The 27,797-nt window shown below is 40.8% G+C and overlaps 1 protein-coding gene across 1 annotated transcript; it reads right to left on the bottom strand.

Annotated features, from left to right (window-relative positions):
• Positions 1–3,705: 3,705 nt before the first annotated feature.
• On the bottom strand, positions 3,706–4,308 carry LOC137537020 (gastrula zinc finger protein XlCGF8.2DB-like). Its single transcript, XM_068259176.1, has one exon. The coding sequence runs from the start codon at positions 4,306–4,308 to the stop codon at positions 3,706–3,708; it is 603 nt and encodes a 200-aa protein (XP_068115277.1).
• Between the last annotated feature and the right edge of the window lie 23,489 nt (positions 4,309–27,797).

Genomic DNA, 27,797 nt, shown 5'->3' with positions numbered 1-27,797 from the left:
CATAGCCTCTAGTGACCAGAGTCAGTTAGTTTCTAATCTAAAAATTGTGCAGTCCGGGAGGTGCCATAACACATTGAGAACTATAACAGTTCCCAGGAAATCAGGGAACAGGTCGGCAAAACTCCAATTATGGTCTTAGGTTCTGGACATGTGCAGTGGATGGTATGTCAATCATACAAGCCAAGCCAATAAAAAGCTCTTGATGTTACCTATCATCCACCTACAGCCCATTTACAGTCGGATGTGACTAGTTAACATTTGTTAAGTTGGAGAGTTTTCTATATAAAAGATGTATCCATAGTTTTGTGGCATACTGTTGCTTACTTCTGTTCATAGCTTGCTTCCGTAGCTTAGCTAAGCTTATTTGTGCTTGCTTATGGTTGCAACGCAAGCTTCCGTTACTTTACCGCCACGTCAAGAAGATATGCAATCATATTCCTATTTCCTGATTTGCTGTAACCAAGATCCTGCTGAATTAACACCTTGTATTGTTGATTGAAGTCAATACATTCATTCCTTAACTGCTCAGAGCGTCTACGGTCTATATAGATCTGCTGAAAGCTGTGTGAACGTCCAACTGAAAAAAACGAGGTGTGATCACTGATCACTGGTGCCGAACAGTTGTTTACAAGAAGGGCCTAACAAAAATTACTAGTGACACATTAGCATTCAGCCAGAATTGTTAGGACTGTGTCACATAGTGGATGATTTTGTGGTGATTTGTAATCATGGCCAGTAGTATTCTTTTCATTCAGTGATCGCTGAAAATGTTTTTCAGTCATTCTGCCACGATTTTTTGAAATTTTGGTGTGAAACAGCCCTTAGTGTTTTTTGTTTGCTGTCTGTGTCTTGTAATGTAATGCATGGGAGTGTCTTGTGCTGTCGCATATAAAGCCAGGGATGTTTTATTTTTCTCTCACACATAGCGGGTGGCTGGAGAGAGTTAAACTAAAAGTGTAGTGAGAGGTATATGGAGGCTGACATATTTGTATTCTTTTAAGCAATACCAGTTGCCTGGCAGCCCTGCTGGTCTAATTGGCTGCAGTAGTGTCTAAATCACACCAGAAACAAGCATGCAGCTAACCTTATCAAATCTGACAATGTCAGAAGCACCTGATCTGCTGCATGCTTGTTCAGGGTCTATATATAAAAGTGTAAGAGGCAGAGGATCAGCAGGACAGCCAGGCAACTGGTATTGCTTAAAAGGAAATAAATATGGCAGCCTTCATATCCCTCTCGCTTCCATTGTCCTTAAACTTCTTAGCGGTATTGACGGTTATGAACATCAATACAAGACATGCTGTGAACAGTACTGACATGCATACATTTTAATACTCTCCTGCACTGACTGTATACTAGATAGACCCTTGCTTGACAGGCAGGGCTGTGGAGTCGGTACAAAAATCTTCCGACTCCAAGTCCGACTCCGACTCCTCAGTTTATGAAGCCTCCAACTCCGACCCCTTAGTCTAATACTTACCAGGGCTGTGGTTTTTGTACAAAATCATCCGACTTCCGACTCCTCAGTTTGTGAAATCACCGACTCTGACTCCAACTCCGGATACCCAAAATTGCTCAGACTCCAACTCCTCGACTCCGACTTCAACTCTGACTCCACAGCCCTGCATTTTGGTAAGTTACAGGAATAAAAAGGTTATGGAAATTAATTGGATCACTTTTTGCACAGAAATCATGGGGAAATTGAACGTCAAGGAGTTTAAGGCCTCTTTTCCATGGACTGTTGATAGGCAGGGAAATGCCTCTCAAACTCTTACAACTGCTCTCTGCTGCCTGGTAACTGCTCTCTGCTGCCTGGTAACTGCTCCCTGCTGCCTGGTAACTGCTCACTCCAGCTTGGCAACTACTTGCTGAGCGCACAGTTCACCAATCTGTGGAAAAGAGGACTGTTGAACTGTGTGCTCAGCAAGCAGTAACCAGGCAGCAGTGAGCAGTTACCAGGCAGCAGTGAGCAGTTACCAGGCAGCAGTGAGCAGTTGTGAGAGTTTGAGAGGCATTTCACTGCCTATCAACAGTACGTGAAAAAGATGCCTTAGGCTTCTTTTCCACGAACTGTTGAGCTGTGTGTTCAGCAAGCAGTTACCAGGCAGCAGTCAGCAGTTACCAGGCAGCAACAAGCAGTTGCCATGCAGAAGTGAGCAGTTGTGAGAGTTTGAGAGGCATTTCACTGCCTGTAAACAGTTCGTGGAAAAGAGGCCTTAATGTTTGGGTGTGTTTGCTGTGGGGGATGGGGACTAGGGATGATCAATGAGATGCAAATCATTTCTCCTGCATTAAAATTTCATGTCAATGTTATGCAGCTGGTACTTAGACCAATAAAAACTGGCAGGTAGTTATTTTGTTAAGTCCAATTTCAAGCTCCATATAATTAACATGAAATGAGGAGAAATTAGCTGCATCTCATTGATCGTCCCTAATGATCTGCAGCGTGTGTGTGTGTGTGCGTGCGTGTGTGCGTGTGTGTGTTGGACTTTGCCTGGCTCTTTCTGGTTCAGCCACACCTAGGAAGGGTTGATTTGGGGGACTTGAAACTCCCCTCTCTTCTGATACAACACTCTGACATTGGGCTCTATTCATAAAACTTTACCGGAATTTTTTTCGCTCAAAACAGCTGACTTTCCCGACCATTTAGCACAGTGTACATTCATAAAGGCTGTTTCCGCAAGAAAAGTTACAATTCCCCAGCAGAGCAAGAAATTTCCGCCTTGTGTGGTGTTTTTCTAGATTTATCTAGAAAAAAGTATCAAAATGTCCATTCATAAAGATTAGAGGAAGCGGTATGAGGACGGGAAATACCGCTTCCTCTGATGTTGCGAGAAGAGTTTGGATTACATAAAAGTGAATGGGACAGACCTCCCAGAGAGAGCAGCGCACGGAGGGACTCTGCCGGCTTAAGTGTTTCCGCATGCCTTCCGGCAGCTTACCGCCAGCCTTCAGCGGGAGATCTCCGCTCTGCGATTGCAGCTGCCAACATTTTTATGAATGCCCACCCAGGAGTCTAAAATACTGATGCAGTATTTTCCCTCCACGAGTATTTTTGCCACGATTTTTTTATGAATAGAGCCCATTGTCTTCCACTGCTCTCCGGTGACCAGGAAGCTGGTGAGTGCAGATCAACCACTTCATATATAAGTAAAGGATAAAGCATAGGCAAGGGATAGGGATGTGTACTAGGCTTGAGTCAAAGCTGCAGGATGCTAGTTGCATCTTATTCTGTCCCCTTGTTACTTACACATTGCAACAGGTGGAGCTTCAAGAGACCAAAGTGGGAGGGTACAGAGCTAGGGGGAGTGTCAGGTAATTCTAAGAGACATAAAAAACTGAGAGATGATTCCACCCACCAGACACCACATAACTCAAATATCACTTTTTCATGGATTGGCACCGGGATCAAGTTTGATAAGATTTCAATGGCTCTTTGTTCTGTGGTGTCATTTTGGTGGCTTCTGTGTACAAAATGTTTCCCACCATCTGGATATAATGCAAGGTGCTCCTGATTGTGGCTTTGGTTGTAGCAAAGAAGGAATCCTTTTTTAGTTAAATATTTCCTGCACTCTGAACTGAAAAAAAAAATGAAAAAATAAAAAAAGGTGCTCATCTGCGTGAAGTTTCTGGTATCTACGAAGGGCTTTTTTTGTTATTATTATTGTTAAATTAATTCCTGCACTCTGAACAAGGAAAATTATGCTAATCTTCATGAATGTTCTGGTGTCTGAGGAGGCTTCGCTTTTCACTGAACTGGGAATTGCACTCTGAACAGGAAAAAGGTCGCTCACCTGTGTGAATTTTCTGATGTGCAAGAAGGTGCACTTTTTGACTGAAGCATTTCTCACACTCTGAGCAAAAGAAAGGACGGTCTCCCGTGTGAATTCTCTCATGTATAAGAAGGTTTCTTTTGTCTCTGAAAAATTTCCCACACTCTAAGCAGGAAAAAGGGCACTCTCCTGTGTGAATTCTCTCGTGTACAAGAAGATTCCTTTTTTCTTTGAAATATTTCCCACACTCTGAGCAGGAAAAAGGACGCTCTCCTGTGTGAATTCTCCTGTGTTTAATAAGATTTCCTTTTAGACTGAAACATTTCTCACACTCTGAACAGGAAAAAGGTCGCTCTCCTGTGTGCCTTCTCACGTGATTAATAAGGTCTCCTTTTTGCTTGAAACATTTCTCACACTCTGAACAGGAAAAGGGGCGCTCTCCTGTGTGAATTCTCTCATGCACAAGAAGGTTTCTTTTTGTCCTAAAACATTTCCCACACTCTGAACATGGCAGTTGAGACTTTAGTGTGTGCATCTTCTGGTGTGAAATAAGAGCTGCTCCAGATTTACAGCATTTGCTGCATTTAGGACATGGAAATCTCTGATTGTCTCTATGTGTGGCACTATCTGATGAATCACTAGAAGATTCCTCCAGACTATATGGATCTGTTGCTGTATTAGCTCTTTGGTATGGCGGATAGTTATCTGGAGTGACAGCTTGTGATTTATCATAAGACTTCTCACCATTAGAGGGAGCTGCTCCTCTATCTGCGCTGTGACTCCTGTGATGGGAGTTTACAGTATCAGGATCTCCTCCTGTAGAACATTGTGTGACGCCATTATCTTCTGCACTGGTATGTGACATAAAACGTCTCCTTGTGGTCTTACTGGCAATGGGTCCCCCTGCTGGAGAGAAAATGTTGCACACCTCACTGCTTTATGTGGTCATCAGTTCCCAAGGTTGCATTTATGTCCCAGAAGATTATAGTCACAGAAAAAAAATCTATCACCTTAAAGGGATGTGAGCAGCGATCTACTAAAATATATAAAACATACCTCACCCAAAGAAAAAGGTTCATAGACAGTTTTGGGAGGTGAGGAGCTTGATACTGGCTGCAAGACCTGGAGCACATATAGATGGGGGGCTAAGGAGCAACTCCCCTCAAAGGTAAGTAATGATTGTCAACCCCCTAACCCCTCTCCTCCACCAATGGCCCATACTTTGTATGCACCTCTCTTAGGGGGATAATCATTGTATCTATGGGGAGAAGTAAGAAGGATTAAACTCTTTATTACACTTTGAACAGAGGGAATTCTACAGAATTGTAGCTGCAGTGCTGACAACAAAGAGCTAAACTCTCTCAGCAATAGGAGGAGAGGGGTTTAGTCAGGTGACTGCTCTATACTGAGGAGGACTCTCAGTCCATACTCTGTGGACAGATCTCTGAGTCACATGTCTGACTTTTTCAAAGGGGATTTCTCTCTGGTGTGACTGCACCAAACTTGGAGATTGTGTGAGTACTGGCATAGTCCTCAATTCACTGTTACTAGCAACACAATATCTAGGAGGGTAAATAAAGGCTTTATTATCATTATTTTTTTTTTCTTAATGACAATGTTTGGTAACAGGAATGTGGAGATGTGATGTGACACTAAGCAAGTCACAGACCCCTCTGTAAATATGCATGGAATGTAACTAAAATTAATATTTTTTATACAAACATACTTGCTCTCCTGTGTAATTCTCTAATGTGTAATACGTTTGTTTGTTTGGTCCTAAAACATTTCCCACACACTGAACAATAAAAAGATTGCTCTCCGGTATGAATTCTGTTGTGCACAAGAGGAGTTCCCTTTTTACTAAACATTTCCCATACTCTGAACATGAGAGTTGAGACTTTAGTGGGTGCCTCCTTTGGTGTGCAGCAAGAGCTGCTCGAGATGTATGGGATTTGCTGCATTCAGGACATGTAAACCTTTGATTGTCTCTGTGTGTGGTGCTGCTACTTGATGCATCACAAGAAGATACCTGCAGATAAGTAACTGTACTGGCTCTGTGATGTGGTGAATGGATATTAAAGATAACAACATGGGCTCAATTCACTAAAGTGTGATAACTCAGTTATCACATGTAAAAGCTTTGCACGTACAAAAGCGCATGTAAAGGCTTTGCATGTTATATCACGTGCTAAGTATCATTATCACGTGAAGTCACTGCAGATCACGCGAATGGAATGTAGATCAGAATTAAGTGCTGGATGAGACAGGTAATTTCAGCACCCCCTCCATAGGCCATAATGTTAATTATGGCTGTAGCAGCACTCATATCCTGCTCCTCACAGACACACTTGGTTTTCGTTTAGATCTACATTGGTTTGCACCAATTATTGCCTGGTGAAGCAGGATTGAACCCGCACAACACATTGCATTGTGGACTGGAGTACTCGAATAAATGTTATTGTTGACTAAAAATCCACAGATTCTGTGTCTACTTACTGGGAAGAAAAGTCCACGACTACCTTCTTTTTAACTGGTTTTTAAATATTTTACCCTGATTTTGGCTCCTCTGTTTCAACCTTTGTCACATTGTTACTTCAACCCTTGGTGGAGGGGTGTTACTCCTTTTGTTTCCTATCTACAAAGAACGACTTATTAACTTGAGTGGGGTCAGGTTCCAATCTCCCCACCTGCCTGTACAGTGATTGCTTCTGTGATAATCCGTGTTTGTGAGTATAATTACATATACGCTGGTCATTTCTTCTTGATATTACAACTTAATTATATTGGGCTCTTGGTGCCCCTTTTTGTTTCCTTGAACAAACATGTTACAAAACTAGGAGGGCCATCAAAATTTGTTGTCATTCTTGATACCAAGTAACCAAGAGCCAAATACATAACCGACCAGTTACCTTTACAACTGGATGGACTGTGGGGCTAAAAATATACAAACCCAAGGTGGAGTGAATTACAGTACTAGTTCAGGATTGTGTTGCTTTGATGCATATTGGAGTCTATTCAGTAAAAAACAATACAATGCAATTGTACACAGAATGCACATATATTTGACCAAGCCTAGTGCAATCTATGTAATGCACATCACATAGTTAATGCAATTATAAACACTTTGACCCTGTCTGCAAAAATAAAATAATTTCTGAGTCCTCACCATTAGAGGGAGCCGTACTTCTATCTGCACTGTGACCTCTCTGATGGGTGTTTCCAATATCGAGGTTTCCTCCTGGAGAACATAGTGTGACGCTATTACCTTCTGCAGTGTCACTGGGATGTGACATAAGTCGTTCCTCCGAGATCTCCCCAACATCGTGTCCCCCTACTAGAGAGAAATATACACTCACCTAAAGGATTATTAGGAACACCATACTAATACGGTGTTTGACCCCCTTTCGCCTTCAGAACTGCCTTAATTCTACTTGGCATTGATTCAACAAGGTACTGAAAGAATTCTTTAGAAATGTTGGCCCATATTGATAGGATAGCATCTTGCAGTTAATGGAGATTTGTGGGATGCACATCCAGGGCACGAAGCTCCCGTTCCATCACATCCCAAAGATTCTCTATTGGGTTGAGGTCTGGTGACTGTGGGGGCCATTTTAGTACAGTAAACTCATTGTCCTGTTCAAGAAACCAATTTGAAATGATTCGAGCTTTGTGACAGGGCACATTATCCTGCTGGAAGTAGCCATCAGTGGATGGGTACATGGTGGTCATGAAGGGATGGATATGGTCAGAAACAATGCTCAGGTAGCCCGTGACATTTAAACGATGCCCAATTGGCACTACATCCCCCACACCATTACACCACCACCACCAGCCTGCACAGTGGTAACAAGGCATGATGGATCCATGTGTTCTCATTCTGTTTATGCCAAATTCTAACTCTATCGAAACTCATCAGACCAAACAACATTTCTCCAGTCTTCAACTGTCCAATTTTGGTGAGCTCATGCAAATTGTAGCCTCTTTTTCATATTTGTAGTGGAGATGAGTGGTACCCGGTGGGGTCTTCTGCTGTTGTAGCCCATCCGCCTCAAGGTTGTGCTTGTGGCTTCACAAATGCTTTGCTGCATACCTCGGTTGTAACGAGTGGTTATTTCAGTCAATGTTGCTCTTCTATCAGCTTGAATCAGTCGGCCCATTCTCCTCTGACATCTAGCATCAACAAGGCATTTTCGCCCACAGGACTGCCGCATACTGGATGTTTTTCCCTTTTCACACCATTCTTTGTAAACCCTAGAAATGGTTGTGCTTGAAAATCCCAGTAACAGCGGATTGTGAAATACTCAGACCAGCCCATCTGGCACCAACAACCATGCCACGCTCAACATTGCTTAAATCACCTTTCTTTCCCATTCTGACATCCAGTTTGGAGTTCAGGAGATTGTCTTGACCAGGACCACACCCCTAAATGCATTGAAGCAACTGCCATGTGATTGGATGATTAGATAATTGCATTAATGAGAAATTAAACAAGTGTTCCTCTGGTGTTTGACCTAAGACATCTCTTTGTTAGGGATGCTCACCGCGTTCCGCGGAATTCATTTTTCCGCGATTCCGGACGGAATTTGGTGGTTCCATTCCGTCGCATAGGAACGGAATTGCCATAGCGCTATAGCGAAAATTTCGCGGAACGATGCGTAATTCCGGCGGAATGCGGATTTTTGTACGCCAATCACAAGGAAGCCCCTAGAAAAAGCTTAAAGTGAGAACAACAGGATTTCTTCATGAAAATAGGAATTTCTGCACCAATCATAGGCTTACAAAAGCCACCCATACGGATTTCTGCATGAAAATCTGAATTATTTCAGCACCAATTACAGTCTTAACAAAAACCAATCAATCCTATGTTAGAAACCAGATCCTTATCTATCTCACCTATCCCAACCATTTTGTATAGGTCCCATAGCCTACGCGACACCTCCTGCAATGCCAAAACCACCGCCATGGGACCACTGCCAGGCCCCAAAGCTTACGTGACACCTCCTGCGGCGCCCAAACCACTGCCATGGAACCACCACCAGGTCCCATAGCTTATACGACACCTCCTGCGGCGCAAAAACCACCGCCATGGGACCACCGCCAGGTCCCAAAGCTTACGCAACACCTTCTGCGGAGCCAAAACCACCGCCATGGGACCACCGCCAGGTCCCAAAGCTTACACGACACCTCCTGCGGCGCAAAAACCACCGCCAAGGGACCACCGCCAGGTCCCAAAGCTTACACGACACCTCCTGCAGTGCCAAAACGACCGCTATTGGACCACCACAAGGTCCCATGGCGTAAGCGTAGAGTTGAGCTGAAATTTTCGTAATTTCGCATTACTATAATTACGCATGCGAAATTTGCGATTACGATGCGAAATTAGCGTAGCGAAATTGCCATTAAAATCGTAATTGAAAATACCGTAAGCGTAATTTTCAATGCGAAATTTCGCGTTTCGTTCATGCCGTAATTTCGCATTAAACGCTACCGTAATTTCGCGTTAAACCGTAACGCTCCGTATAATATAAAAAAGCCGCCGACTTTAAGGGTTAATAGCAAAGCCCCCTTAAATGCTAAGAGCCTCAAATTTGGAGAATATATTAAGGAGATCAGGAGGAATAAGAGGAAAAAAATTTTTTTCAAAAAGACCTTATAGTTTTTGAGAAAATCGATGTTAAAGTTTCAAAGTAAAAATGTATACATTTAAAAACCCGCCGACTTTAACGGTTAATAGCAAAGCCTGCTTAAAGTTTAGGAACACCAAATTCCTAGGGTATATTAAGGGGATCAGTGGGAATAAGAGGAAAAATTTTTTTTTCAAAAACACCTTATAGTTTTTGAGAAAATCGATTTTTAAGTTTCAAGGGCAAAAATGTCTTTTAAATGCGGAAAATGTCAGTTTTTTTTGCACAGGTAACAATAGTGTATTATTTTCATAGATTCCCCCAAGTGGGAAGAGTTTTACTTACTTCGTTCTGAGTGTGGGAAATATAAAAAAAAAACGACGTGGGGTCCCCCCTCCCAGACCTCTTTAACCCCTTGTCCCCCATGCAGGCTGGGATAGCCAGAATGCGGAGCACCGGCCGCGTGGGGCTCCGCACCCTGACTATACCAGCCCACATGGTCCATGGATTGGGGGGTCTCGGAAGGGGAGGGGCAGCCAAGCTTTCCCCTCCCCCTCCGAGCCCTTGTCCAATCCAAGGACAAGGGGCTCTTCTCCACCTCCGATGGGCGGTGGAGGTGGAGGCCGCGATTTCCTGGGTGGGGGGTTCATGGTGGAATCTGGGAGCCCCCTTTAAAAAGGGGTCCCCCAGATGCCCACCCCCTCCCAGGAGAAATGAGTATAGAGGTACTTGTAGTACCCCTTACCCATTTCCTTTAAGAGTTAAAAGTAAATAAACACACAAACACATAGAAAAAGTATTTTAATTGAACAAAAAACATAACCACGAAAAAAGTCCTTTAATATTCTTAATTAACCATTAATACTTACCTGTCCCTTTAAATAAATGATCCCACGCAATATCCTCGGAAATGTTCTATCAGTTACAATGTAACAAAGTTATTATGTAACAACTTTGTTACATTGTAACTACGCCGCACCCGACGCCACTCGCCGCTCAGCCGCCGCATACGCGTCCGTGCAGGACGCTAAGTCCCTGCAGCTCCCGCTGTCCACCCCGCCCACATCTGTCACCCACATGTCACCCACATGTGGGTGACATGTGGGTGACATGTGGGAGAGGCGGGGAGGGCAGCGGAGCCGGCGGGGACTTAGCGTCCTGCACGGACCCGACAGAGCTCTGAGCTATATAGCTCAGAGCTCTGAGAAGCATCTTTGTATTTGGGCTCCAAGGAGCCCCATTGGTCCTTAGCAGACCAATGGGGTTCCTTGGAGCCCCATTGGTCCTTAGCAGACCAATGGGGTTCCTTCAAATCAGAAGGAACCCCATTGGTCTGCTAAGGACCAATGGGGCTCCTTGGAGCCCAAATACAAAGATGCTTTCGAGAGCTCTGAGCTATAGCTCAGAGCTCTGTCGGGTCCTGCAGCGCAGACGCGGCGGCGGTGAGTGACGTCGGGTGCGGCGTAGTTACAATGTAACAAAGTTGTTATATTGTAATAACTTTGTTACATTGTAACTGATAGAACATTTCCGAGGATATTGCGTGGGATCATTTATTTAAAGGGACAGGTAAGTATTAATGGTTAATTAAGAATATTAAAGGACTTTTTTCGTGGTTATGTTTTTTGTTCAATTAAAATACTTTTTCTATGTGTTTGTGTGTTTATTTACTTTTAACTCTTAAAGGAAATGGGTAAGGGGTACTACAAGTACCTCTATACTCATTTCTCCTGGGAGGGGGGTGGGCATCTGGGGGACCCCTTTTTAAAGGGGGCTCCCAGATTCCACCATGAACCCCCCACCCAGGAAATCGCGGCCTCCACCTCCACCGCCCATCGGAGGTGGAGAAGAGCCCCTTGTCCTTGGATTGGACAAGGGCTCGGAGGGGGAGGGGAAAGCTTGGCTGCCCCTCCCCTTCCGAGACCCCCCAATCCATGGACCATGCGGGCTGGTATAGTCAGGGTGCGGAGCCCCACGCGGCCGGTGCTCCGCATTCTGGCTATCCCAGCCTGCATGGGGGACAAGGGGTTAAAGAGGTCTGGGAGGGGGGACCCCACGTCGTTTTTTTTTTATATTTCCCACACTCAGAACGAAGTAAGTAAAACTCTTCCCACTTGGGGGAATCTATGAAAATAATACACTATTGTTACCTGTGCAAAAAAAACTGACATTTTCCGCATTTAAAAGACATTTTCGCCCTTGAAACTTAAAAATCGATTTTCTCAAAAACTATAAGGTCTTTTTGAAAAAAAATGTTTTCCTCTTATTCCCACTGATCCCCTTAATATACCCTGGGAATTTGGTGTTCCTAAACTTTAAGCAGGCTTTGCTATTAACCGTTAAAGTCGGCGGGTTTTTAAATGTTTACATTTTTCCTTTGAAACTTTAACATCGATTTTCTCAAAAACTATAAGGTCTTTTTGAAAAAAAATTTTTTCCTCTTATTCCTCCTGATCTCCTTAATATATTCTCCAAATTTGAGGCTCTTAGCATTTAAGGGGGCTTTGCTATTAACCCTTAAAGTCGGCAGATTTTTTATATTATACGGAGCGTTACGGTTTAACGCGAAATTACGGTAGCGTTTAATGCGAAATTACGGCATGATACGACTGTAATGCGAAAATTACGTGAAAATTACGCTTACGCGAAATTTCGCGAAATCCTTCTTCATTACGATTATGTACTTACGGCCATAATCGTAATTACACTAATTACGCGAAATTTCGCAAAATCGTAATTAGGTCATTACGCTCATCTCTACGTAAGCGACACCTCCTGCGGCGCCACAATGACCGCCACGGGACCACCGCTAGATCCCATGGTGTAAGCGACACCTCCTGCGGTGCCAAAACGACCGCCATGGGACCACCGCTAGGTCCCATGGCGTAAACGACACCTCCTGCTAAAAAAAAAAAAAAAAAAATTAAAAAATTTAAAAAAATGACCGGTGGAACAGCCACTAGGTCCCATGTGCTACCATTTAGCAAAAACTAGGTTTAATTTGCGATTACTTCAATTTTTCCGCCGGAATGCAGAATTCTGTGGGAATCCGCAAAATTCCTCGGAAATGTAATGGCAACAGAATTTAGCGCTGGCGGAATTCCGCAATTCCGGTGGAACGGAATTTGTTCTTTCCAATCATTCCTACTCTTTGTGGTCTTCCTGACATTGTGTCCCCCTGCTGGCGAGAGAATGTTAAACACATTACTGTTTCATGTGGTCATCAGTTGCTAGGGGTTGCATTTACATCCCAAAAGGCTATAGGCACAATCACTGTCCCGGGAAAGCGTACAATTTTGTAGTAGTTTCTATACCTTGGGTTGTCAGTGGCTTGGCTTGTCAGTGACTATAGTAGTCTGGGTTGACAACACTCCACTATATTAAGGGGTTATGGTGAAATATCTGGTTGTCTCTATGTGTGGTACCATCTGACACCCCTCTGTAAATCTGGTGGAATATGACTAAAATTAATAATTGTAATATTTTTTTTTTTTAATATAGAAAAGCATGGACTACCTCCTGTGTACTTCTCTCATTTAAAAGAAAGTTTCTTTTTGTCATAAAACATTTCCCACACTCTGAATATGACAGTTGAGGCTTTAGTGAGTGCCTCCTCTGGTGCACAGCAAGAGCTGCTCCGGATTAACAGCATTTGATGCATTCAAGACATGGAAATCTCTGACTGTCTATGTGTGGTGCTATCTAAAGCATTACAAGAAGATTTGTGGACATTAGATAGATCTGTTGTTGTATCGGCTCTGTGATGTGGTGATTGAATATCCGAGGTGACTTCTCATAAGACTTCTCACCATTAGAGGGAGCCGCTCCTCTGTCTACCATGTAACCTCTGTGATGGGCACTTCTAGGAATGAGGTTTCCTCTGGTGTTTGACCTAAGACATCTCTTTGTGGTCTTCCTGACATTGTGTCCTCCTGCTGGAGAGAGAATGTTACACACATTACTGTTTCATGTGGTCATCAGTTGCTAGGGTTACATAGTTTCATAGTTTGGTTTAAAAAAGACATTCGTCTATCAAGTCCAACCATAAAAAAAAAAAAAAAAAAACACCATCCTGAACCTGCAAATATCCCAGTTGATCCAGGGAAAGCAAAAAAAACAAAAAACAAAACTTACAAGTCCTGGGTCTTAAAAGGGAAAAATTCCTTTCCAACTCCTGATGGCAGTCAGATAAATCCCTGGGTCAACCCTTCCAGGAATTACCTAAAAATTATAGCCGTGGATGCTCTTCAATGCAAAGAAAGCATCCAAGCCCTCTGTAAATGCAGATATAGGGCTTGATTCACAAAGCAGTGATAACTCGGGCCCTAAGGGAATTAAGTTCAGTTATAGATAAACCCCTTTATCTTATCTTTTGTGACTCTCTTGCAACTGGCAGAGTCCCAGTGGATTGGCGTACAGCCCACGTTTTCCCATTATTTAAGAAGGGCAAAAAATCAGATCCAGGAAATTATAGACCTGTAAGCTTAACATCAGTTGTATGCAAACTATTTGAGGGGTTACTAAGAGATACTGAAATATTATATTTTGATAAAGTTTAATTGACAAGGATCCTGTTGATTAGACTTATGTCTGAGGTTATTTAATTAGTGGAAGTAATCTCCCATTTGGAAATATTAGAAGGTGAACCAGGGTTGTATGGGGATATGGTTTTGCTTCCAGTCTAGTACAAGAATCTTTGTCATCATTTCTCTTTCTTAAAAGTTGTTATGCCACTCCAACCCCCCATGGTAACAGGAGATACTGTCTCCCCCACAAGGTAGCTAGCCATCTGGCTTCTATTATTGAGGGTTGGAGGATGGGAAATTCCTTTGCCAGCACTGGACAAAGCAGCCTGTTTAACTCTTTCAAACCTTGAATAGGAGTTACCCAAGAATTCTAACAAGAATGTATTTGTACAATAACTATAGCATCTTTAGAATAGTGAGTTATATGTAAGAACATATATATAGTTAGTAATGAGTAGATAGTTTATAATGAGTACATTTGTTTAGTATAAGCTTATATGTGTTAGCAAATAGAACTAAGTATCATTTGAATCAACCAATCAGAAGGCAGCTTGGAATCTGATACGTCAGAAGTTCGGGTTGTTATTTAAATAAGGAGAAGGGGGGTTGAGCGAGGTCACACACACGCTGGTCTTTCTTAGATGGACTTTGGACTGAGCACACACACCTAAGTCCTACTATTCTCACAAACATTTCAAGACAAAGAAACTTTATTTAATTCTTATTTTATTTAAGATCTTTAATAACTCTTTTATTTTACTTAGAAGACTTGTACTATGGACTTTGTATATTTATAAGCTGAAACAATAAACCTCATTAAAAGGTGATTTTTGTTCAACGCCTATCTCTGACTGGAGAACAAAGACATTTGCTGGAAAAATTCACAAAAGCTTCTATTTAACATAGTGGCGAGCCAACAAAGGACTTGGAAAACAATATTTTCACTTTCATCACGGGGGAAGATTGATATTTGGAAGAATTTTTATTCATTTTTTTTGAACTTTGATTTTGGCGGGAAAAAATCTTCCTATCTCTGAAAGTGTTGGAAGTTTTCCAAGAGAATCTACAGAGGCTTAAAGTGACGGTTTTCCAGAGGCCATCGACTAGAGTCTGATAAGTATGGATTTTATTAATTTTTCCGCAGAGAAGAGTAATTTGGTGTTTAAGGATTTAGGGACATGTACTAAAGATTCTGAGTTGTGGATTTCTATGTATAGCCAATGCATGGCTGCTAATGAAGAAATAGATTCTTCTAGATTTACTTTGTGTAAGATTAAAAAGAAAACGAAAAATGTAATGAAGTTAGTACAGATGTTTAATTCTTTAATTATTGGTGAGGCAAAGGAGTCACAAGTTACAACAGACGTGCAATCTGCATCTCAGATTTGTACGGTTCAGCAAATGTCAGAGGGCTGTCCAAACTGCGACATTTTAGCAGCATATTTAGAAGAATTGGAGAAGCAATTAGAATTTAGGACACAGCAAATGCTAGAAATGCAGAGAAAAAATATTTCTGTGGTTACTAAATCTGGCACAATTACAGACCCATCAGTTTCTCCATTAAGGGCTCCACCTAGTGGTTGTCCTAGTAAACAGCATGTATTTCCAGATCCATTGACATGGGTTGAGGGTGATAGCAGCCTGAATGCTGAACATAAAGAGGATGAAGATGAAGAAGAAGAAGCACTTACTCCCAGGCAATTAATTAAAAAAGAAATGCTAGATAGAGCTAGAAAATTAAAATTAAAAATACATGATCAGTTGATGAAGATATTTAAGATGCTTCCACCTTTTAATAAAAGTTTGGATGCCGTTGAATTGATCACAATATTTGAGGATTTCACGGACCGTTTTAATTTATCTCAATTACAGAAAAACACTTTGTTCCGTTTGTGGTTACCTAGTCACATGAGTAAACGGTTAGAACCAAGTGTTATTTTATCAGCTGGAGGTGATGAAAGACACCACACTGAGGATGATAGACTAAGACAGTTATTAAAGTTTATGACAGGAGATGACGTTCCAAATTTGGATTTGTTAGAGTCATTAAAGGCGACTCTTGAAACTGATCCTTTTGAATTCAAACAGAAATTCTTAAAGATATATAACATGCTGTTTACAGTAGAGGATGAGTCAGATTCAGCTTTAAGGAAAGCTTTTGTTAAGAAATTTCAGTATTTAGACCCTATCTCAGCTACTATCGCGGTAGAAAAAGAGAATCTGAATCAAATAGCTGCGTTTATTGACAAAATTCGCAGGCAGATCAGAACTAAGAATATCAAAGCTAGAATTTCTGCTAATAAAAATGTTGAAATGCAGGGAGGAGATTTGGGTAAGGTCTCTTTTACAAAACCAGCTGATGCTGCCCCCTGCAGGAATGAGAAGGAGAAGCAGTCATACCAAAGATCTCCAATGGTTTGTTATTATTGCAATAAGCCTGGACACATTAAATGGAAATGTTATAGATTTTTGAATGATGTGCAAATGCGGAAGAACTTTGGCAAAGAAAATGGATTGGTCAATTTTCAATCCAAACCTTCTGCACCAGCTGCAGAGGTAGAAGTTCAGACATCTTCACCATATGCACCTCTGATCAAACAGTTACATGAAATCAAGATCAGCTATGATGGTAATGATGATAATGACAGGTTTCAGTCAGTGGGGCTGTTAAAAACTCCGTGACTAGCAGAGGTTAAACCGATTAGGAATTTGGAATTTGTAGCACCTTTATTTTTAGACAATTGTGGGAGACCATTTGTAAAAGCCATTTTAGAGGGAGAGGAATTTTTATTTTTGCTAGACACAGGCGCTCAGATCAGTGTCACTACAAAAGATTTGCCATTACAGCCTGGGGCAAATACATGCGCAGTTGTGGGCTTTGATGGGAAGACAGGTAACAGAGCTACTTTGTGCAAAAATGTGTCTTTTGAAATTCCAGGTTATGTGCAGACTGAAATTGATATTTGGCATTATAAAGGGGCGGAGTCGATAATTGGTTCAAATGAAATGACGAAAAGAGGCTGGGTTTTGGACCTGGGCAATGCAGTAATTTGGAAAGATTCTATCAACCGTAAACCTGTGTTGCTAGACCCTAACGATTTCCATGAAGTGAGTAGCATTTGCATGACAGAAGTCAAAACCACCTGTCGTAAATGGCCTGAGGTGGATGACAATCCAAGTTTGACAGCTGTCATACAAAGGTATCCTCAGTTATGGGCTCAGTTTCGAAGTGAAGTGGGGACAATGAAAGATGTTGTAGTGAATATTGAGGGCAGAGATCCTCCCCCTCAAAAGCAGTACAAATTGCCGCCAGATGCGATTGAACCGATCGGGAAACTAATTAAAGATCTATTAGATCAAGGCGTTATAAGAAAGGCAAATTCTGTATGTAATTTTCCGGTTTGGAGTATTGTCAAGCGCGATCAAACGTATAGATTTCTGTTGGACTTACGTATGCTTAATAAATATACTCCAAACATTACGACGATAGTTTCGAGCACGCCTGATGTCATGTCAAAATTGTCAGCTAATGCCAAATACTTTTCAAGTCTGGACATAGCCAATGGATACTTCTCCATTAAATTGGCAAGAAGTTGTCAATACAAATTCGCTTTTAGTTACAACAACGAACAATTTGTATTTACACGTCTGCCTCAAGGTTTTCATTCTTCAAGTTCAATTTTCTGTCAAGCGATGACAAAGGTTTTGTCAAAATTTTCGAGGCCAGATTGTATTATATCCTACATCGATGATATTTTACTTTTTAGTGAGACAGAGAGTGAGCATTTGCAACTGCTAGATGAATTGTTCATGATTTTGTCAGAAGCAGGTCTGAAATTAAATACCAGCAAGGTAAAACTTTTGAAAACTGAAGTGGAATTCTTGGGAGTGAAAATAGCCCATGGTGTAAGACAGCCATTGCAGGAAAGGGTTAAAGCAGTCATGTCACTTCCCATTCCAACCAATCACAAAGCACTGAGACAATTCCTTGGTCTTGTAAATTACTCGCGAGAATTCATAGAAGGCTTTGCTGAAAAAGCAGCGGTTTTGTATGAATTGTTGCAAGGAGAAAGTAAAGATTGTTTTGGCCCATGGGAAGATCGACACATGCAGGCATTTGAAAATTTGAAAAAGGCTTTGCAAAATGCACCAGCACTAGCAACAATTGATAAGTCACCAGAGGCTAGTTTTGCTATTCAAGTGCATGTTTCAGATGTGTCCATATCAGTGGTTCTTTTACAAAAACAAAGTGGAAACTGGAGAATATTGGGATATTTCTCTAGACTGTTGACACCGGTGGAAAAAGGATTTGATGTTTGTGTCAGACATCTGCTAGGAGTTTATTATGCAGTGAAAGCAACTGAACATATTGTGGGATTTAATAACATCATTTTGCAGACTCCCCATTCTACTTTGAAACTTTTGCTAGAGAGGAATTTGCCAGGCGTGACTAACCAAAGATTCAATCAGTGGTTATTAGCTTTGTCGACAAAACAAATCCAGGTAGATCACAATGCTAAGTACATTCTTCCTCAACTTATGGATTATCAAGGGCAAGAACATGTATGTCCTTGTGAGGGTTCAGAAACTTTTCCTTCTCTCTTCCGGCGGGAGGAGCAAAGGTCTGATGAACCAGTGTTTGTAGATGGTTCTCGACATCAAGTTGATGGGAAGTATTGTACAGGCTATGCGATCTGGTATCCTAAGAGAGGTTATGCGATCCAGCATAAATTACCTGGTCATTACTCAGCACAAAGAGCAGAATTGCAAGCTGTCAAAACAGTGCTGGAATTGGATGAAAAGGAGAATAAGAATCCTTTAGTGATTTACACTGATTGTTCTTGGTTGACACGTTCATTGCTAGATTATTTGCCAATCTGGAAGAGAAGAGGTTTTGTAGATTCATCTAACAAGGCTCTTGTGTATAAAGACATGTTACAATCGATTATCGAGATTGCAGAAAGAAATCCTTTAGCTTATGCGATTATAAAGGTTCCCGCTCACAGGAAAGATGATAGTGAGTTGTCTGAAGGTAATAATTTGGCAGATATGTTGGCCAAAGAAGCAGCAATGAGAGGCGTAGAGATAGAACAGGAAAAGTCTAAATTGATTGTCGCAGCTGTCAGGAAAGATGATGATGTCACAAAGGTATCTTTTGCAGCAGAGCAGGCTAAAGATCCTTCTTTAGTGGCTCAAATGACAGATCCTAAATCTCCTTTTGTTTGCAAGGATCAAATGTTGTTTTACGAATTGAGAGGAATTCTGTATCCAGTAATTCCCAAACATTTACAAGTGGAATTTGTTAAATTCAATCATAGTAGTTTGGGACATTTGGGCCAGGAAAAGTTGCTAGAAGTTTTGAAGGAGAAGTTCTATTGGGAGAAAATGGAAGAAACAGTGCAGAATGTAGTTCAATCATGTTTGATTTGTGCACAGATAAATCCCAGGCCAAAGGGACAGAAGCCACCTCTGCAGAGAACTCCACCTGCAGATGGTCCTTGGTCTACATTGCAAATTGATTTTATAGGTCCATTGCCTATGGGTAAACAAGGTTTGAGATATGCATTGGTAGTGGTTGATGTTTTTTCAAAATGGGTAGAAGTTATTCCCTTGAGAAAAGATGATGCATTGAGTACGGCTAGGGCTCTAGTCAGTCATGTGTTTGCAACATGGGGAATTCCACAAAATTTATCCAGTGATAGAGGTACACATTTTACAGGAAAAGTGATGCAAGCAATGTGTAATATCATGGGAATTAAGCAACAATTCCATGTGCCTTATCACCCACAGTCAGCAGGCATTGTGGAAAGGATGAATAGGACAATTAAACAAAGAATTGCTAAAATGCTAATGGAAAAAGGAAATACTTGGGTAGATGCCATTCCTTTTGTTTTGATGGGTATTAGGAGCACTCCTAATGCAACTACTAAATACACTCCTTTTGAATTGATGACAGGAAGGAAAATGCCACTTTTGTTTCCTCAGGAGCCAAGATTGTCTACTCCACAGAGAGAGGCTATAGAAAAAACTAAATGGTTACAGTTGTTGCAGGAAAATTTGAATGCAATTTTGCCACATGCTGCATCTCATATGCAGAAAATGGTGCCACCTCATAATTCAAAATTTGTGAAAGGGGCATTAGTGATGGTCAAAATGTTTAAAAAACCAGGACCATGGCACAGTAATTGGGAAGGTCCTTTTGAAATTATTGATACATTGGGCCAAGTGATGATTAAAATTAAGAGACCTCAGATCTCTGCCAAAAATATTCGTAGGCAGCAGGAAATGTGGGTTCATGTAGATCAATGCAAATTGTATGTTACAAAATAATGATGCTGCATTTGTTTTGCAGGTATCATGTCTGGGCATAAATCCAAATGGAAGAAGATTAATCCAAAGAATGGATTAAAGGGGGATGCCTTGAAAGACAAAGCAACAGACGTTTTCTTGTTGTTTATTTTTTATGTGACTTTGATGACTTCGGTGATCCATTGTTTGACAGTGACAGTGCAAGCTGAAGAAACAAACTTAAACTCTGAAGTTTCGATGAAGGAAAAGACACTATCCAGAGGAAAAGGCTATTCTTATGAAGAGTTTTTTAAAGAAAGCACTGTAGATACCACAAATGACATTGTAGGATGTTTTTGCCTAGGGTCAGATAATGATTGTTGTTTACAATTGTTTTTCCAACATAACACAAATATAGGTGTCCAAGCAGTGATAGAATCTAGAAATGTATTCACTAAATTGACAGGACAATATATCCATAATGAAATAACAGGAAATATGAATTGTAGTTTAACTGAATTTAATTTCTGGTATGTACAAATCAAGGGCAATGACTCAGCAGTTTGGTCTGGAAATTTTACTAAAGGAACTGGAAGTGAGTATATGAAAGGGGAAAATGGGGAAAAGGATGTTTTATTGTCCGAAGGTGTAATGGTATTCTTATTTCCTGATAGTAATGCCATTAAAAGTGATGCTGAAGGAGATATTAATAGATTTTGGAGATTTCAAATATCCAGAGGAGAGGTAGTAGCAAATATAAAAGTTAATTTGACCGTGACAAATATAGAGTATCCAGAGATTAAAGTTATGCCACGTTCTTTAGAAATCAGAGAAGGATATAAGGATATACAATTGATATGCAATACTAGTGTATTGTTACCTCCAAATGCAACTTTAACATGGAGTAAAAATAATGAATTTCTAGGAAATTTTTATAAGGGTAATATCCATGTGATTAATCAAGGTGCTAAAGGTAGTGTAAAATGGATAAATTCTAAATTGGTTTATTCTTTAAATGAAGTGGCTATGGAGGATAATGGAACCTATAAATGTTGTATTAGTTTACAAGGATTTCCTACTAAATGTGATATGACTCAAATCACAGTAAAATCTCCTGAAAGGACCATTTGTAATGATAAAAAATTCTACAAGGCAAGTCCTTTTCAATTCAATCATTTCCAGACCAAGCCACTGTTAAGAGAAGGTAGATTTGTGATAATTGTTTGGAAGTTTAATATTTCAAGTTGGAAAATTTCCACAAGATATCCAATATGCCAAAATTATCTTGCAAATTCGATACATGGAATGGAACAATGGTTTGAAAATAGTTTTGAAACTTTCCCTAGGAACAAACGAGGTATTCTAGAAGGTATTTTAGGAGGCGCAGGAACCATTGGTGCCATAACTAACAGCTTGGATGTAAAAACTTTGAAATCTGATTTGGAAACAGTGGGTTTATTAGGAGGTAAAGGATTAAAGGTGCAAAGGAATATAAACCAATTGATGGAGCATATGATAATACAAACTGCATCTGTATTAGGTTCTTCTGTATCACATTTGCAAGATATAGCTTTAATGTTGATTGATAGTGAACAGAAATCACAGTTGGCAAGGATATGTTTGGAAACCCAAACTGAATATTCAACAAATTTTAAAATTATAGCACAGGCTTTCCAAGGAGGAATAACACCTCTAGGAATACTACGAAATTTACCTAAGAAATATAAATATGCGTTAAATCATATAGATTTGTGGATTAATAAATGGTACGGATGCAATCAGTATGAATGCATTAGTACATCGATGATACCAATAGCGGGGAAAGAACAAATTTTAGTGCCTGTGACTATATTAGGGGTTCCAGTGAGTAATACACAATTATTGTATTATCAAATGTTTTATAATGATTTTGCCATGGATGAAAACAGTGATAATGTTGATCAATTAGATTTATCATCGTGTTTGCATTTTCAATCAAAGGTTATTTGTTTGCCTAATCAGGGAAAATCTATTTATCATTCATGTTATCACAATCAGAGTCTGTGTACTGCAAGGATTGAAAGGGTTAACACTCACACTGATCTAATCACACACGTGGAACAAAGAAAGATATGTTTTCAAGTAATGTCCAGTGAAGAAATGGTTAAAGGGCATTTTAAATCGTGTGTTCATTCAGAGAAGTTAGTTAGAGGTTTGTACTGTGTAGAAGGGGACATAAATGCAGTTAGTTTAAATGATCTAAGAATTAATATCACATCTTTGATATCTGAAGATGTTGATAGTCTCCCTGTACAATATAATGTCTCACAAATAAATGAATTTCCCTGGGATAAATGGACACAAGAAATAATTAAAGACAAAGGATTGTTGTTAACCCTGACTAAAGAGTTGCATGCGGCAGAAATTAAATTTAACCATCAGCAAGGAATATTGGAAAATGTAGAACATGATTTTATCACATTTTCTAGTACGTCTTTTTGGAATAGTTTGAAAAAATCGATAAGAACTTTAGGGAATACTTCAGTGTTATCAGCTGCAGGAAATTTATTATTACATCCTATATTCCTTTTGTTTATTATAATAATATTTTGTATTATATGTCAAATACTTTTAGCATTTAGAATTAGGAAATTTTATAGACTAATCAAAATAGAAATTAGGGAAATGGAATTGTATATCAGAACTATAATTCAAAGGAAATTAAGACAATTGATTAATGTGGACAGAGATCTTGTAGATAGAGGAGCTTTGCCAAATCTTCATAGACCAGTATGAATGGATACGAATGTGACGTGAATGGGAATTATGTATGATTTTAAAATATTATAATATTTTCAAGGGGGAGATATGAAATATTATATTTTGATAAAGTTTAATTGACAAGGATCCTGTTGATTAGACTTATGTCTGAGGTTATTTAATTAGTGGAAGTAATCTCCCATTTGGAAATATTAGAAGGTGAACCAGGGTTGTATGGGGATATGGTTTTGCTTCCAGTCTAGTACAAGAATCTTTGTCATCATTTCTCTTTCTTAAAAGTTGTTATGCCACTCCAACCCCCCATGGTAACAGGAGATACTGTCTCCCCCACAAGGTAGCTAGCCATCTGGCTTCTATTATTGAGGGTTGGAGGATGGGAAATTCCTTTGCCAGCACTGGACAAAGCAGCCTGTTTAACTCTTTCAAACCTTGAATAGGAGTTACCCAAGAATTCTAACAAGAATGTATTTGTACAATAACTATAGCATCTTTAGAATAGTGAGTTATATGTAAGAACATATATATAGTTAGTAATGAGTAGATAGTTTATAATGAGTACATTTGTTTAGTATAAGCTTATATGTGTTAGCAAATAGAACTAAGTATCATTTGAATCAACCAATCAGAAGGCAGCTTGGAATCTGATACGTCAGAAGTTCGGGTTGTTATTTAAATAAGGAGAAGGGGGGTTGAGCGAGGTCACACACACGCTGGTCTTTCTTAGATGGACTTTGGACTGAGCACACACACCTAAGTCCTACTATTCTCACAAACATTTCAAGACAAAGAAACTTTATTTAATTCTTATTTTATTTAAGATCTTTAATAACTCTTTTATTTTACTTAGAAGACTTGTACTATGGACTTTGTATATTTATAAGCTGAAACAATAAACCTCATTAAAAGGTGATTTTTGTTCAACGCCTATCTCTGACTGGAGAACAAAGACATTTGCTGGAAAAATTCACAAAAGCTTCTATTTAACAGATACTATACATGACTTCATAGTAGAAAATAATCTTATTTCTCAGCATCAACATGGGTTTACTAAAGACAGGTCCTGTTTGACTAACATGCTCAGCTTTTATGAGGTAGTGAATGCTAATATGGATATTGGGAATGCTGTAGATGTGATATACTTGGACTTTGCAAAGGCCTTCGACATTGTTCCCCACAAAAGTCTGGTGCAAAAGTTTAGGATGCAAGGACTGGGGAAGAGTCTGTCTGCATGGATAGGGAACTGGCTAATGGACAGAAAACAAAGAGTTGTGGTCAATGGATCGTACTCAAAATGGGAGACTGTTAGCAGTGGGGTCCCACAGGGGTCTGTTCTGGGTCCAGTGCTCTTCAATTTATTTATTAATGACTTAGTAGATGCAGTAGTGAGCAATGTTTCTATTTTTGCAGATGATACAAAATTGTGCAGAATCATCAACTCTCAGGAAGATAGTGTCATATTGCAACAGGATCTGGATAGGATGGCTAAATGGGCACATACATGGCAGATGAAATTCAATGTTGACAAATGTAAAGTCATGCATTTTGGACGTACTAATGGTCTAGCACCATACAAAATAAATGGGATACAGTTGGGGACATCAAACTTGGAGAAGGACTTAGGAGTACTCATCGACAACAAGTTAAATAATCGCACTCAATGCCAAGCAGCTGCAGCTAAAGCTAACAAAATTTTGGGATGCATTAAAAGGGAAATAAAAACTCGAGATGCTAGCATAATATTGCCCCTGTTTAACTCTCTAGTAAGGCCACATCTGGAATATGGAATCCAGTTCTGGGCACCACATTACAAAAAAGATATTGCAGTTTTAGAGCAGGTGCAGAGACGAGCAACAAAATTGATACGTGGGATGGAAGGTCTCACTTATTAAGAAAGGTTAGATAAACTGGGTTTATTTAGTCTAGAGAAAAGACGCCTTAGAGGGGATCTAATTAACATGTATAAATACATCAGAGGGCAATATAAAAGCTTGGCGGATGAGCTTTTTGTCCCTAGGCCTTCTCAAAGGACTAGAGGACACGATCTGCGCATGGAGGAAAAACATTTTAGCCATTTATTTAGGAAAGGGTTCTTTACAGTAAGAGTGATTAAGATGTGGAATGCATTGCCACAGGAAGTCGTTATGGCAAACTCTATACCTGCATTTAAAGGGGGCTTAGATGCTTTCCTTGCATTGAAAGACATCGATGGCTACAATTACTAGGTAATGCCTAATGATGTTGATCCAGGGATTTTATCTGATTGCCATCTGGAGTCGGGAAGGAATTTTTCCCTTTAGGGGCTAATTGGACCATGCCTGTAAGGGTTTTTTCGCCTTCCTCTGGATCAACAGGGATATGTGAGGGAGCAGGCTGGTGTTGTACTTTATACTGGTTGAACTCGATGGACGTATGTCTTTTTTCAACCAAAATAACTATGTAACTATGTAACTATGTAACTGTTATCACGGTCGCGCTAGCGCTATAATGTGCGTAACATTTTTCGCGCGCAAACGCAAATTTGGGCCAAAATCACGGCTGTTTTCACGCAAAAATGGCCGTGATTTCGGCGCAGATTTGCGTTTGCGTGCGAAAAATGTTACGCACATTTCAGTGCACGCAAAATAAGATTTTTTACTCCACACGCAAATCATGCCCCCTTGTCCGCTGTACAACCCTAGGGACAAAAAGCTCATCTGCCAAGTTTTTGTATTGCCCTCTGATCTATTTATACATGTTAATCAGGTCACCTCTCAGTCGCCTTTTTTCCAAGCTAAATAAGCCCAGTTTGTCAACCCTTGGTAAGTGAGATCTTCCATCCCTCTGATTAATTTAGTTGCCCGTCTTTGTACCCGTTCCAGAAGGTCAATGTCCTTTCTATAGTGTGGTGCCCAAAACTGTATTCCAACTGTTATCAACTAGTATTCCTAAGTCCTTCTCCAAGTCAGATGTTCCCAGCTGTATGCCATTTATTTTATATGATGATCTACCATTGGTATGTCCAAGATGCAGGACTTTACATTTATCAACAATAAGTTTCATCTGCCACGTGCCTACCCATATGGCCATGTTGTCAAGGTCTTGTTGTAATATGTCACTATGAGTCTTAGGGCTTGATTCACAAAGCCGTGCTAACTGTTAGCACACTGGTGAAAAGCCCATTATCACGCCTAAACTCAGTTTAGGCGTGATAAAATAAACTTGCGCGCAAAGTTTTGCGTGTTAAGTTTTACGCAAAGTTTACGCGCGCAATGTCATTAAACCCTATGTGACGTTTCGCGCGCACCGGAATTTGCGCAAAAGTTTTCCCCTCAAAGCGGTGCTAACCTACTTAGTGCAATGCTTATCGCGCCCAAAAGTCTTTAGGCGTGCTAACTAGGTTAGCACCGCTTTGTGAATCAAGGCCTTAGTGTTGATAATTCTGCATAATTTTGTATCTGTAATGATCAGTGATGTATCTGATGATCAGAACAAGCTCTATCAGCACAGTAGTCAGTATTTTATTCAGAGTGTGATCACACGTGTTTGGGTGCACAGTAATAAATCAGAGCACAAGAGAGTGATGGCCCTTTAGTGATAAGGGCTATCACTAAAAATGCAGTGGTCGTACAGGCAAAGTCGGTAACAGATTGGTCAGGTGGAGGTACAAATGGTAAGGTAAAGTCGGAGTGAGTATTTCAGGCAGAAGTCGGCAACAGATCAGATTGGCAGAGGTACAGAATAGTGAGGCAGAGAGCAGTCAAAGGTACAAGCAGAAGGTCAAACACAGTAATAAACAACAACAGTAATAATATATTTCCTAAGCTAGTGTGAATCCCTGCCGGTTCAAGCACACACGGATCTGACTAAGTTGTGCCATTTGTGCCCCAGATACTCGTGAAAATAGATCCTCAACTAACGGATCCCAAGCCTCCAACCCTCGGCGCCTCTTCGCCACCTTCAACTCCCTCCTTAACCCCACCACTCCTCCCCCCACCTCCGCCCTCTCAGCCACTGATCTGTCCACCCACTTTACCGACAAAATAGCCAGCATCCGACGGGAAATCTCATGCCTCCACTCCACCACCTCTTCCTCCCCCACCAATACCTATTCCCCACCCCACCCTCCACTCACTGCCTTTACTCCTATCACAGAGGACCAAGTCAGCCGTCTCCTAGCCACTTCTCCTGCCACCTCCAGCCCCCTAGACCCTGTGCCATCCAAATGCCTCCGTCCTCACTTCCCTGTTCTGGCTCCTGTCCTCACCACTCTGTTTAACCTCTCCCTCTCTACGGGTACCTTCCCCTCTGACTTCAAACAGGCCACTGTACTTCCCCTACTTAAAAAACCCTCACTAGACCCCTCACTTCCATCCAGCTACCGTCCTATCTCCTTACTCCCTTTTGCATCTAAACTCCTAGAGCGTTTAGTCCACCAACGCATGACCCATTACCTTGACTCCAACTCCCTGTTTGACCCCCTACAATCAGGATTTCGGCCAGGTCACTCCACCGAGACTGCCCTCACCAAGGTCGTCAATGACCTCACGCTTGCCAAGGCCGAAGGAAAATACACTATCCTTCTCCTCCTAGACCTCTCATCAGCATTCGACACTGTTGATCGCTACTCCAGTCACTGCAATCTGTGGGTATCCAAGACCGTGCCCTAGCATGGTTTTCCTCCTACCTCTCAAATCGCTCCTTCAAGACCTCCTTCAATGGTTCCTCCTCAACCTCCTTCCCACTTTCAGTTGGGGTCCCCCAAGGCTCTGTTCTTGGTCCCCTGCTGTTCTCCATTTACACCGCCTCCATAGGAAAACTCATCTCCTCTCTGGGTTTCAACTATCACC

Source organism: Hyperolius riggenbachi, chromosome 10, assembly GCF_040937935.1.
Source record: "Hyperolius riggenbachi isolate aHypRig1 chromosome 10, aHypRig1.pri, whole genome shotgun sequence".
Classification (NCBI taxonomy): Eukaryota; Metazoa; Chordata; class Amphibia; order Anura; family Hyperoliidae; genus Hyperolius; species Hyperolius riggenbachi.
This window is presented reverse-complemented; position numbering and strand designations above follow the sequence as displayed.

Bases quoted from the DNA above. Each gene is read 5' to 3' on its own strand.
- LOC137537020 (XM_068259176.1), bottom strand. From the start codon at position 4,308: ATGCACACACTAAAGTCTCAACTGCCATGTTCAGAGTGTGGGAAATGT.